Source organism: Chelon labrosus (assembly GCF_963514085.1).
Source record: "Chelon labrosus genome assembly, chromosome: 18".
In the NCBI taxonomy this organism is placed as follows: domain Eukaryota; kingdom Metazoa; phylum Chordata; class Actinopteri; order Mugiliformes; family Mugilidae; genus Chelon; species Chelon labrosus.
Genome location: NC_140351.1, coordinates 13,805,358 through 13,817,467, shown reverse-complemented (window position 1 = coordinate 13,817,467; position 12,110 = coordinate 13,805,358). Strand labels below are relative to the sequence as shown.

At 45.4% G+C, this 12,110-nt stretch overlaps 1 protein-coding gene across 4 annotated transcripts in view; it reads left to right on the top strand.

Moving 5' to 3' along the window:
• arhgap21a (Rho GTPase activating protein 21a) overlaps window positions 1–12,110 on the top strand; it is a gene marked incomplete at its 5' end in the record, with an annotated part of 77,268 nt that overhangs the window by 60,858 nt on the left and 4,300 nt on the right. For 3 of the 4 annotated variants that reach the window (XM_084565613.1, XM_084565611.1, XM_084565614.1), the window contains 16 exons: window positions 100–2,104; window positions 6,265–6,411; window positions 6,533–6,635; window positions 6,998–7,034; window positions 7,352–7,471; window positions 7,667–7,966; window positions 8,350–8,414; window positions 8,503–8,651; window positions 8,752–8,894; window positions 8,987–9,145; window positions 9,387–9,465; window positions 9,565–9,638; window positions 9,767–9,856; window positions 9,953–10,078; window positions 10,167–10,208; window positions 10,313–10,418. In XM_084565613.1, the coding sequence (XP_084421739.1) occupies window positions 100–2,104; window positions 6,265–6,411; window positions 6,533–6,635; window positions 6,998–7,034; window positions 7,352–7,471; window positions 7,667–7,966; window positions 8,350–8,414; window positions 8,503–8,651; window positions 8,752–8,894; window positions 8,987–9,145; window positions 9,387–9,465; window positions 9,565–9,638; window positions 9,767–9,856; window positions 9,953–10,078; window positions 10,167–10,208; window positions 10,313–10,418 (3,745 nt within the window). The remainder of the gene's footprint in view (window positions 1–99; window positions 2,105–6,264; window positions 6,412–6,532; window positions 6,636–6,997; window positions 7,035–7,351; window positions 7,472–7,666; window positions 7,967–8,349; window positions 8,415–8,502; window positions 8,652–8,751; window positions 8,895–8,986; window positions 9,146–9,386; window positions 9,466–9,564; window positions 9,639–9,766; window positions 9,857–9,952; window positions 10,079–10,166; window positions 10,209–10,312; window positions 10,419–12,110) is intronic. The other variant, XM_084565612.1, reaches the window with a different exon arrangement.

Genomic DNA, 12,110 nt, shown 5'->3' with positions numbered 1-12,110 from the left:
TGACCCAGGTTAGATGTGCCCTCTCTGGCTTTAACATGATCTACTTTAGCGCTTAAACCCCTCTGCAACCGCAGTGATATGTCCCGTAATCTCTTGCAGGCGTATTCCCAGGATGCATACCTCAAAGGAAATGAGGCGTACAGCGGAAATGCCCGGAACATCCCAGAGCCCCCTCCCATATGCTACCCACGGATAGAAGTTAAAGCTGCGGGCATGGCCCAGTCATCAGAGCCTGGCTCTGTTGGCGAGACGTCCAGAGGGGCGGCGCAGGGACCAGGAAGACGAGGGGGGCCTACGGAGAAGAGCTATCGGGTGGAGATCCCCGTTCCCCCGTCTCCTCCCCCCCAGCAGACGTCAAAGTCTCAGACGGTGGCGTGTGTCTGTAGCGAGAACGTGAGGACAGTTGCCATGACTCCTGATCCAGTTGACAAAGGGTCCCGGGTGGCTCGGGCCGGACCCAGCCACAGGACAGAGGAAAACCGGTACGGCGGCCCTTCAGCAGATTCCGGCTCAGCTAGACCCAGACCCCTTATTCCCTCAGTACCCGGGGGTGCACAGTTACAGTACCCCTCTTCCCGCCCCACAGAAACCCCAGTCTACTCCCCTTCATCAACTTCTAGACCTACAGTCTATCCCGACACCTTAACTCCACCTGTACGGGCCCCTCTCACTGCTGCCTCACCAGACACGTTCTCCACTGCCGTTTCACCAAGCGCCAACCACTACTCACCCTCTCCCACCGCCCCCTCCACCTCTCCACACCAGAACATTGACTGGAGAAACTACACCACCTATAAGGACTATATTGACGCCAAGAGGCTGCACACATACGGCTGCCGAACCATCCAGGAGCGTTTGGACAGCTTGCGTGCAGCTACCAATTCCAGTTCTGCCTACACGCAGCAACGCACTCCACCTGCTTCTTGTACCAGTCAAAGAGGGGGACTAGGCTCCCAGGTCAAACGAAGGAGCGCATCCAATGACCGTGGGGTGGATGCCGGTAGTCAGAGTACTGCAGTGGCAGCTCCATTACGCAGCGCCTCCCAGGAGAGGCTAGGAAGTGGAGCAGAAAGGACGATACCAACTAGGCACTGGCCACGCAGCGTGTCCCAAGATGCTCTGCCTTTTTCCACCCCAACAGGAGTCCCCAAACCTCGGGCGCGGTCTTGTGACTATCTGGGCCAGCAGCCTGTAGACCTGGGAGGGGTTGTTTCTGGAGACAAGGCAGGGTTGGAGGACAGGGTGCTGCTGTGCCGGGGAGAGGAAGCTAGAGCTAGCAGGCAGGGAGCCGGCCTGAGAGCTTTACCTCATCAGAACAGGAGTCTCACTGGACCAGAGGAAGAAGGGCGAGGAAGTTTATTATCGAACTCACCTTTAGCTGCTCCTGTGTTTACTAAAGGTACAACAGATTCTTCACTACCATCAAGTACACATGGTTTGTTAATGAGGCCCTCACGTCTCCCCGTCAAAAACGCCATCTTAGACCCCTCACCTGCCTTATCCCCTACTAAAACCACAGACCCTCTTAAAGACCAAAGAGCTAACATGGGAAACCACCTAGGCTACCCCTCGCCGCCACACCTGCAGATCAGGGCCAGGGCTGACAGTCTGAAAATGGAGAGCAGGTCAGAGGCCGGATTGGCAGCCAGATCCTCCTCTTGCTCAGGTCCCTCCTCTAAACTGCCCACACAGAGACAGCTACAAAGCGTCGCCTCTTCCTCCAGTTCCCCCGCCACTAATGGAGCCGTGTCCCAAAAACCAAAGGTGAAAGAAACCTCTAGTTCCACCGGCGCACTTGTACGGACTAATGGCGGCGTTGCAGAAGGTGTAGAAGGACCTGATGCGACAGTCGTTGTCCTAAGAAGGGACAAAAACTCTCACTCTCACGTTCGCCCTCCGTCCTACGTACTAGCTGTTAACGACAACCAGAGAGGAGTGACTCATAAATCGCCACCGTTGGTAAAGGCAGGCTCTGCAGATGGAGCCATGTGTTGGATGTCTAATGAGAGCTGCAGAGAGATGCATCTAAGAAGGCTGGGAGACACACGACAAAAGTCTGGCTCCAGTAACCTGGATGACTCCCTGGATTCAATCCCCTTCATAGGTAAGACTGCACTCCTGTTTCTTCTTGTTTCTATAGCATCAATAATGTGGTAATCCTGTGAAAAACTACCAAATTCACACCTCAATTTGAAGTGTAAATATTGCTCTTATACAAACGTTCTCACACAGGATCAGACCAAAATTTGTTTGTAGAATCAAGAATCCAAAAGTTGGCATTAAAATCCTCAACTAGAATCTAATAGTGGTTGTTTACTTATTACTTGAACTGACACTTCCTGATGGAAATCAGGAAATACTGCATGTATTTTTATGTGGGGAAAGCCCTTGCCTAACTGCTGGCGCTAAGACAAAAATAAATCTTGAAACGTTAACAGAGATTGTTAAACAAAACACACACTTGTCACGGTCAAAAGGTGTGTATGGAAACTGACATTTAAGAAGTGATAGATGGTATTTCTATTTTGAAAATGTCATCATAGGACCTCCACTGCAGTTGCAACGGAGATAATGTGTAAATACTTTATTTGCAACTTGTAAAGAAGCAGGTACATCATCTGCAGTTCATGCATGGATTGTACTGTTGAGTTGACGTGGTGTAAGACTGTTGCCGTACGTTAAATATCTTCCTTATTATGTGTTATGTTTCCTCTTTCCGTGGAAAACGATCACAAAAAAAAACCCAACTGAGACAGCTTCAGTAGCTGATGCGTTTAATCACAAGAATGCATTGAAAATCAAGTGGAAGCTTGTCTATTGTTGCCCCACTTTGCCATGTACAAGGAAATCAGTTGTGACTGGATGACATCATATGTATCATCACACAAGAATGTAAAGCCTCTAATGTCATTACATGTTTACAATGTCATATTTTTATTTCAATAGATAGTTTCCATTACTGAAGTTCCACTCACATGTTGTGTAGGTATTTACATGCTAAAAGAAACGGTTTCCCGGCGGCATTTTGATGTCAGGTGTGTGATTATGTGACAACACTGGACTGCAGGCAAACATGACGTACTCAAATCATCTTTCACTGGGTACACACAAACTCACACTGCCCGAAACGTCTCATGTTTCCTCCCGTGCTGCACAGAGAGAGAGAAACCCAAGAACGTCGTCCTAATGGAGTGTGACATAACGGAGAAATAAGAGCATTCCTGCAGCAATCTGCTTCAGTTAGATTTCATAGTACTGCTCCAAACAATAAGTGGAACAACTGCTGTGCATTAGCTGCCTGCCAAACATTGTGTGCTAGGAACAGAGCATAGCCAGTGCTGCTACGGTACATGCAACATGTCACGTCCTCTCTTGTTTGCGATGATTCTTCCTTTGCCGCGTCCTCCATCACAAGCTGCTTTCGTAACACGGCTGAGTTGAACTGATCGCTGTATTCGCATGTTGTGGTGTTGATGCGTCTTCTGTCTGTTCACATTTCTGCCAGCTTCAGCGGCTGACAAGCTTGGACTCGACCTTGGTTCCTTAGTTGTGTCTTCAGTGGTGACTCATTATCATCGAGTGAGAGCAGATCATGCTGGAGGTTAATCATATCCTCCTCCATCATCACTTCTCGCCAGACAAACAAGCGCTCACTTTTTAGTTCACTGGATTTAGATCGAGATTCGATTATGATCTCAGAGCTTTAAACTATTTTTGTAAGCGTCATGGGAAAACAGTAAAACTATCCGTTATTCTTTGTCAGTTAACTAAACCGCAGCCTGTAGTTAGCTTAGCTTAGCTTAGCATAGCATAAAGACTGCGCTGACCTGGGTACCACCAGGCTGTTTCCAGAGAACAAAATCCACCTACTGTACAAGCGTCTCCAAAGATAACAGGTTGAGTTTTGTTTAGTAGCGGATGGATTCTCCTTCAACAACCTCATGAACAAGATGCCAAGACTCATTATCACCCAATAAGATCAGCTCTTGTCTGGGGTTAATCACATCCTCTTACATCATCACTCGTCTCCCTACAAACAAGCATTTGCTTTTTAGAGCATTGCTCTAAGATCTAGATTAGATTAAGATCCCAAGTGTTTCTTAACACCAGCGATTTGTATTTTTTCAAAGGGTGAAGAGACATCTTTAAAACAATCTGTCCTTTTTCACGGTCTTTATGTATGATGGTTGATATTCTTGATTTTGTTTAAAATATGCGTCATTTGCCCTTTTTGCTGAGATTTTGATGAGAAAACTACTAAAATTCTCTGATAAAATGTCCAAGTGTGAGCTACGACCTGTAGCTTAGCTTAGCTTAGCTTAGCTTAGCTTAGCATAAAGAATGGACTGAACCAGGCTGTTTGTAAAGACCAAATTCCACCTACAAGCACATCCAAAGATACTGTGGCTAATTAAAAGGTTAAATGTTGTTTATTTTGTAAAGTTTGTAAAGTCATTAAAACAATAACAACCAGATGGAAAAGTTGATAAAAAATCACTGAAAGAAATCCACATGGTCCACGGTTTTTAAAACGGCATTATCTTCGGACAGATCCAGGATTGTTGTTTAACTCTGTTTCCAGTCGTTATGCTAAGCTAACCATCCCCTGGCCTTTGCATTCCTGTAAAGATTGATTTGGCAGCACTTTTTGGTTTTAAGCTAAATCAATCTTTATGTCTAAACCTGACATCGCTTAGAAAATAAATTGTAACTGTGCGTGTCAAACCTCACTGGCTGCCACCGTCTTCCCAGAAACAGAATTAGAGGTATATAAACAAGTGATTAAATGAAATGGGCATCTGGCTGCCTTGGCAGAAATGAGGTTTGCAGTGTCATGGGAGATGTTTTTGAGGTTTGAGCGGAGAGAGACTTCACAGCCATCATCTGTAGCAAACCAACAAACACGTCAGATGTTTCGTATTAAGTCGTGCCATTGAACGTAGAAGATGTGCATCAGTACTTTGGCAACCGGAGGAATTTAATCTTTTAGATCTTTTTTAGCTTTTAACAATTTGTTTCTGCACTTTTTTTTTTTTTATAACAGTTAAACAACAGTGACATTTTATAAGATGAATTCATATTATTTTCTCTGCCTGGCATCACGAGACAAAAAATCTGCTAAGTAATTTTGCCTTTGCTCTTCACAAAGAGTTTGTTATGCCGTCCAGTCTCGCCTGGCGCTCTGCATCACCACACGTTTGCTGATATGATTCATCTATGGAAGTGTTTGTTCAGTGCCTCCTAGTTTGGTTTTAGGGCTTGCCATCTCGCCGATACTGCATATCAGACATTATGACCCAGTCTTGTCTGTGGTGATGTAACGTTGGCCGACTGCACTGTATATGTGTAGTTAAGAGGCAAAGGTGTGTGCGTCACTGCTGGATGACCGCGTCTCTGTCTGCATCGCTTTGCTTTCATCTTGTGCTTATCGCGCAATTATACTGCCTTGTGTGAAACCTTTATTGAGGTGAATTTGATGCTTGCATTTACAGCATAATAGAAACCTGCTCCTACTCTCATTTAATTATAATTATTTTTTCAAGGGAGACATTTCCGGTCAGTACCCATAAAATTGGTTGTTAAGAGTGGGAATCTACTTTAAGTGTTTAAGTACGCTGTACAACAGAAGATTCATTCATTCATGCTCCAAGCAGGAAGTCAGCATCCCCTCCCTAACCCTAACCTTGTAGACACGTAATAAGGAAAGTTATGATATGAAGGTCAAAGTATTATTTAACAGCGTTTAAAAGGTTTTTATGATGAAGATTATTCCTTTGTCATCCACATACCTTATAAATAGCAAGCTTATACTAAATAAACCTGTGTAAAGCTTTCTTAGTGATGTTTTCCCAGCCTGGATTACTCTTACTTTATCACCTGCTCACAGTAGCGGTGGAGAGGAGACAAACTAATTATAGTCATGTCAGGATCACTTTAGTCAAGGAACTTATTTGCATTTGCAGTGAATTATATTTGGTTGTAGGGATCGTTTCCCTGTCCTTGTATGTCCCTACATGGAAAGCCCAAGCCCAGGAGAGCATCAGCAAACTAAGCAGGTATCAGTGACACAGAAATTACATGGATTAAGACCAAAACCACATATGAGGAGGAGTTGGGGTGGACTTGGGTTACAAAGGAAACAGCAGCCAGATGCCTAAACTAATACTAAGCTCAGTTTCTCCCATTTTTGCTCTTATGAGTCAGATTAAAGCTGAAAGGAGATAGAAACATTTCCTTGGCTAACTCCCACATTTCTGTCTTCAGATGAACCGTCCAGTCCCAGCACTGACCAGGACAGCACACTCATCCCTGCCTCCGCCGTGATATCTGGAACGCCCGTCATCACCACCATCCCGCCCAGCCCCCCCTCGCCATCCCCTCTCATTCGACGCCAGCTGTCACACGACCAAGGTTTGATTTTGTTAAGGTTTTTTTTCCTTTTTCACGTCAAAGCCCCGGTCAAGCTGATGAAATCTTAACAGTGCAGCTTTCTTGGACAGTGTCAAATAATTGTTTGACCCTCTTTTAATAGATTCTCTCCGTCTCACAATTATTGAGTCAGATTCTGGTACGAAAACCGAGCGGTCCAAGTCGTACGATGAAGGGCTCGATAACTACCGGGAGGAGAGCAGAGGGTGAGTTTTACTGGCACCATCCACACAAAGTACAAAATAATTAGGTCATGGCACATGTGAAACTTGACATGTATCTCAATGACCTTTCCTACCTACAGTATATTTACATATATGAAAAATAGCAGATTATAAGCCTCACAATGACTTTGGAGGTAGAAACAGAACAAAAACAGGTTTATTTTACCACGGGCGATACAGACTTCTCACAGATTATGTTTCCTTGACAATTCAAAGCCAGTAAAATGGACTTTGGACTGTTAAACGGGTACATTTCTCATTCTTAATCCTCTCTCACTTGGACGCATCTCATCACACATTCAGTTCTTTCTCTGTCGTGACTTTTGTTTTCCTCTTCCCTTTAGGAGGTCCTTGATTCCTGGTCTGAAAACTCTTAGGAAGGTGAGTTGTTTCAACCAAACATGAACTCAGCTGCTCTTACCTGGCAGATGGCGGGTTTATCTGCACTTCCTGCTACACGGTCTATCAGCTCTTGAGCTCACACCCCGAAGATAAAAGTTCTATCCTGTGTGATTTGAATATATTATGTAAATGGAACAGCTGTAAAAGCGAGACGCGTCAGGCTTTTTTGGCAAATAATTGATTGAAAACGTGGAGGAGTTTGAATTTTTCTGCTCAACTTTTGTCTGAGAGCAATGATCCACAAAGCTCCTCTGTTTTTAAAGTTTTCTTCCGCTTTATTTTCTGCTCCTCCTCAGGCCGTGGACAGGTCCTCAGAAGATTCAGGGTCCAGGAGAGATTCTTCGTCGGACATCTTCTGCGACGCCACCAAGGAGGGTTTGCTGCATTTCAAGCAGCTTCACACGGATAAGGGAAAGGTGTGCACTGTTGCTTCATAAACTACGAGCACACACAAGTAAAATCATTACTTGACCTACTTTATGACTTGTTGTATAAACAGTGACGGGTCTGCCCTCAAGGCAATGATTGTGTGTTATGATTCCAACAATAGAGTCCTCGCCGAAAAGACAGTTTCAGTTTTTTAAACTCCCCTCTTATTCGTGTTGGTGCAGCGCGGCGGAGGGGGTATGAGGCCGTGGAAACAGATGTACGCCGTGCTGAGGGGCCACTACCTCTGTCTGTATAAAGACAAAAAGGAGGGGCAGGCTCACGCCAACTGCCAGGCAGTGGACGAGCCCGTGCCGATCAGCATCAAGGCCTGTCTGATCGACATCTCCTACAGCGACACGAAGCGGAAGAACGTGCTGAGGCTGACCACGTCGGACTGTGAGTACCTGTTCCAGGCTGAGGACAGAGAGGACATGCTGGCCTGGATCAGAGTCATACAGGAGAACAGCAACCTGGATGAGGAGGTACGAATCATGAATATTGACTGTTGAGGCAGTTGTACTTTATTAAAAATTAAGAGGCAGTTCAAATAATAATATACACCTGCTCTATAGCGAGGCACATTGTTTGTTTTTGCACAGGTAGACCTTGATATTTCTTTATATATGCTTCCTGTGCTGCGTTAAAATAGGTGTGGCTCTCCCCCCCCATTTGTAATTTAAGCCAGTCTTTCCTCTCTTTTGAGGACATGACCACGCTGTCCATACTGTGACATTCCTATGGTCTTACCTGTGTCACCTGATAGCAGCAGGTTATATAGAGAAGGCCTGCAGGGCCTTAAACTTAAATCTATTGTGTCTCACGTCCGTTCTGCTCTGCCCTTTGTTTTTTTGTTTTTTTCTACCAGAACGCGGCCTTCACCAGCCATGACCTCATCAGCAGGAAGATCAAGGAGTACAACACCTTGATGAGGTATGGGCCGAGGGGAGAGGGTAGGTAGGTGGGTCCAGGGCGGGGGGATCAGAAGCAGCTAAGTCTGATTTGTTCATGTTTCACGCAGCCCGACTGGAAGTAAGACAGAGCCGTCGCCCAGACCTTCACGGCAGTCGCTAAGCATCAGACAGACGCTGCTGGGAGGCAAAGGAGAGGCCAAAGCCACGAGTCCACATTCACCCAAACCAGAGCAGGAGAAGAAGAGCATGCACAAAGGTAGGACGAGAGTTTAGTGTCTCTTATATCCCATGATATCTTTAAATATACCGTATAAAATCAGAATGAGAGTGATGTGTATTATAAAATCTGTGTGCAGATGACACCAGCCCTCCGAAGGATAAAGGAACATGGCGGAAGGGCATCCCGGGACTCATGAGGAAGCCTTTCGAGAAGAAGCCGTCCCCTGGAGTCACGTTTGGAGTGAGACTGGACGACTGTCCTCCTGCACAGACCAACAAGGTTCCTGCTGATTTTATTTATGTTATGCATACAGCATTTCTCTGGATTCGTATCCTTAAATGTGCTTTTTAAATATTTCCCTCGTCTTCCAGTTTGTGCCCCTGATCGTGGAGGTTTGTTGTAAGCTGGTGGAGGAGAGAGGACTGGAGTACACGGGCATCTACAGAGTGCCTGGAAACAACGCCGCCATCTCCAACATGCAGGAGGAGCTCAACAACAAGGGCATGAACGACATCGATATCCAGGACGATGTGAGTGCCCCGTTATTGATCGGCTGCTGCTTTAATTAAACTCTCCTTGGCGCCTCGTGACACAAAGTCACGTTCTTGTTGTTGCCGCATGAAAAAGAGCTGCACGTGACATTGTTGCACGCTCGCCTTTAAAATTAGATATTTGAGTGGCAGCAGGGTGAGCTGGTATTTCTGGACGAACCAGCAGCTGATGGTGTGCAGTAGTGAAAGCAAAAGAAAACATAATGATTTTCTTTTACAGAAATGGCGGGACCTCAATGTGATCAGCAGCTTGCTGAAGTCCTTCTTTCGGAAACTTCCTGAGCCGTTGTTCACCAATGGTGAGCTGCTTCTGCCATCTAGTGGTCAAGAATGAGAACTGCAGCCTGAAAAATAAAACAAAATAGAGGTTTGGTAACTTATTTTATTTCCTCCTGCAGATAGGTACGCAGACTTTATAGATGCCAACAGAATAGAAGACCCAGTGGAAAGACTGAAAGTGATTAAGAGGCTGGTGAGTTATGATAGTTCTGTATTCTATTATTTATTTATTTATATGTTTATGTGTATTGGAGTGACGGAAACTCATTAAGTTTTGTGTTAAATGCAGCAAAAAGTGATTTAATTGTTGTTTTCTTACAGCTTCACGAGTTACCGGATCATCATTACGAGACCCTCAAGTTCCTCTCAGCTCATCTAAAGACTGTGGCTGAAAACTCAGAGAAAAATAAGGTATTAAACTCAACGTGACCAATTTTGTTTTTTAAAAAATCTCGCTCAACCGTCACGGAGGATTACTGACGCGCAATCACTTTTCCTTTGTTTTAGATGGAGCCAAGGAACCTGGCCATCGTGTTCGGCCCCACTCTGGTGCGGACCACCGAGGACAACATGACCCACATGGTGACGCACATGCCGGACCAGTACAAGATAGTGGAGACCCTCATTCAAAATGTGAGCGCCCCATCTTTCAAACGCCACAGATTCACAACATATAAAACAAAAAACTTAAAATTCTAATGTTTATATTTCTTTCTTCAAGTATGACTGGTTTTTCACCGAAGTTGGAAATGGAGATCCAGTGGTGGGTACAGGCATCACTGCCGTTAAATTCTATTTAAAATACTTTATTCTTATAGACACTGAAGAGCGTCTATCTGTATCTGATCCCTAATCTGCTCCTTTCAGACTGTGTCCCAGGAGGAGAGTGCCGTGGAGTCCCAGCCTGTCCCCAACATCGACCACCTGCTCACCAACATCGGCCGGACGGGCACGTCGCAGGGTGAAGTATCAGGTAACGTCCTGCCTTTGGCAGACCGACTCTGTGGTGGGTTTACCTTTCTCTGCCCTTTCACTGCGGAGCACTGTGGTCAAAGAGCGCCCCCGGTTGTGTGTTTTTTAAACTAGCGACAAATGTTGATGATAACGCTGCTTCTTCCCTGGACCAAGCTTCTCCCCCCTTTGCTTCTTTTGCTGTTGCCATTAGATAGAAATGTCTATGGCTAACCATGAGTCCAAATGCCTGTGTGGGTTTGAGTGGGCAATTTGTTTGCATCCCTGAAACGATGCAACCAATTGTCTCGCTTCTTCATTTGCTTTAAGAGATCTACTCCCCCTCCTCGGTATTTGCTTTTAACCAGTTAACTATAATCATCCTGTTGCCCCTTAATACCCCCTTTCGGTCAAACTCCTCCCTCCTTTACCCTGCATACTGTTGCACTAATAAGGCATGTTCTTTCCCACGTCAGAAAGAGATGTTTTTACAGTGAAAGGCGACCTCTGATTCCTCTGTCTCTAGTGAGGCTCTGTCGGGTGTCCTAAAGGCTTTCCCAGCATTCACACATACTGATCTTGACACAGGCCAAGTGGGCGGAGTCTATCACACCATGATGTCACTGATGGACTCTATAATGTCCGTGATGGACAGCTGGAACTGTAGGAAGAAGGACGATTGTTGCCCCCAGTGTAGCTGCCTAGTCTGCAGGAACCCGCAGCTCTTTTAAGCGCAAGAAATGCCAAAGAGAAAAGACAAACGCGTTAACGTTTGAAAAAGGGGAAGCGAAGCGGCTACACGGTACTGTACAGTGTCCGGTGTTGTGGTTCTGTCGCAGTATACCTAACGCAGGCCGGTGCTACTGTCTGAAAGGCTCTCCGCTGTCTCTCCTCACTGTCTCGCAAGCTTGCCAACGGGAGAGATAGCATGGTATGGTTTCTACGTCTCCGGTCAGTGTGCACCCGCATATTGTGCCATCATCTGTATTTTTAAAGGGGTGTATAGGGGGGCTTGGCTATGGGCTACGTCACACAAATTTTAGTTAGAGGATGTGATTACAGAGCAGGTGAGGACTGATTATAGGCTTTCCTTGCTGACACTCTCTCTACATCATGTAGTGTCCACTCTCTTCATATAGCTAGCCCCTCTGTGACCCCCCTGTCACCTTGATTTCAGTCTTATGTTTTTTTTGTTTTTTTCCTGGTCGTCTGTCGTCACCATGTCACTGTTGTCATGGCAGCTCATGTCACCTCACTCCGCTTCATCAGTAAAACATAAAAGACTAATATTTCCTAAATTATAAAAGGTTTTCTGATACTTTCTCTAACAGTCGGAGGTTTTTGTTTACATGGACATTAGTACTTTACTAATAATTAGAATAAAACCGCCTCATGTGACCACCACCATCAGAACGAGCTCCGTCAGATTGAAGGGGGGGGGTGGTGTAAACATTTGATAATCTGTCCAACAGGAAAATATTAGCTCCAACTGATGTTATATTTCTAGCAGACCTGAGGCTCCAGAGGGAGAACCAGTGGACGCTGGATGACTGAGAGCCTTCACAGACACTTTGCATGCCCCATAAGAGTGGAACTTATTTGACAAACACATTTATTTAATATGTAAGTAGTGATCAGAATGATTTCATTCAGGTTGAATAAATGTTGTCCATGTAAACATAGTCACTGAGTGAAATCCTAAGCCGAGCCGAGA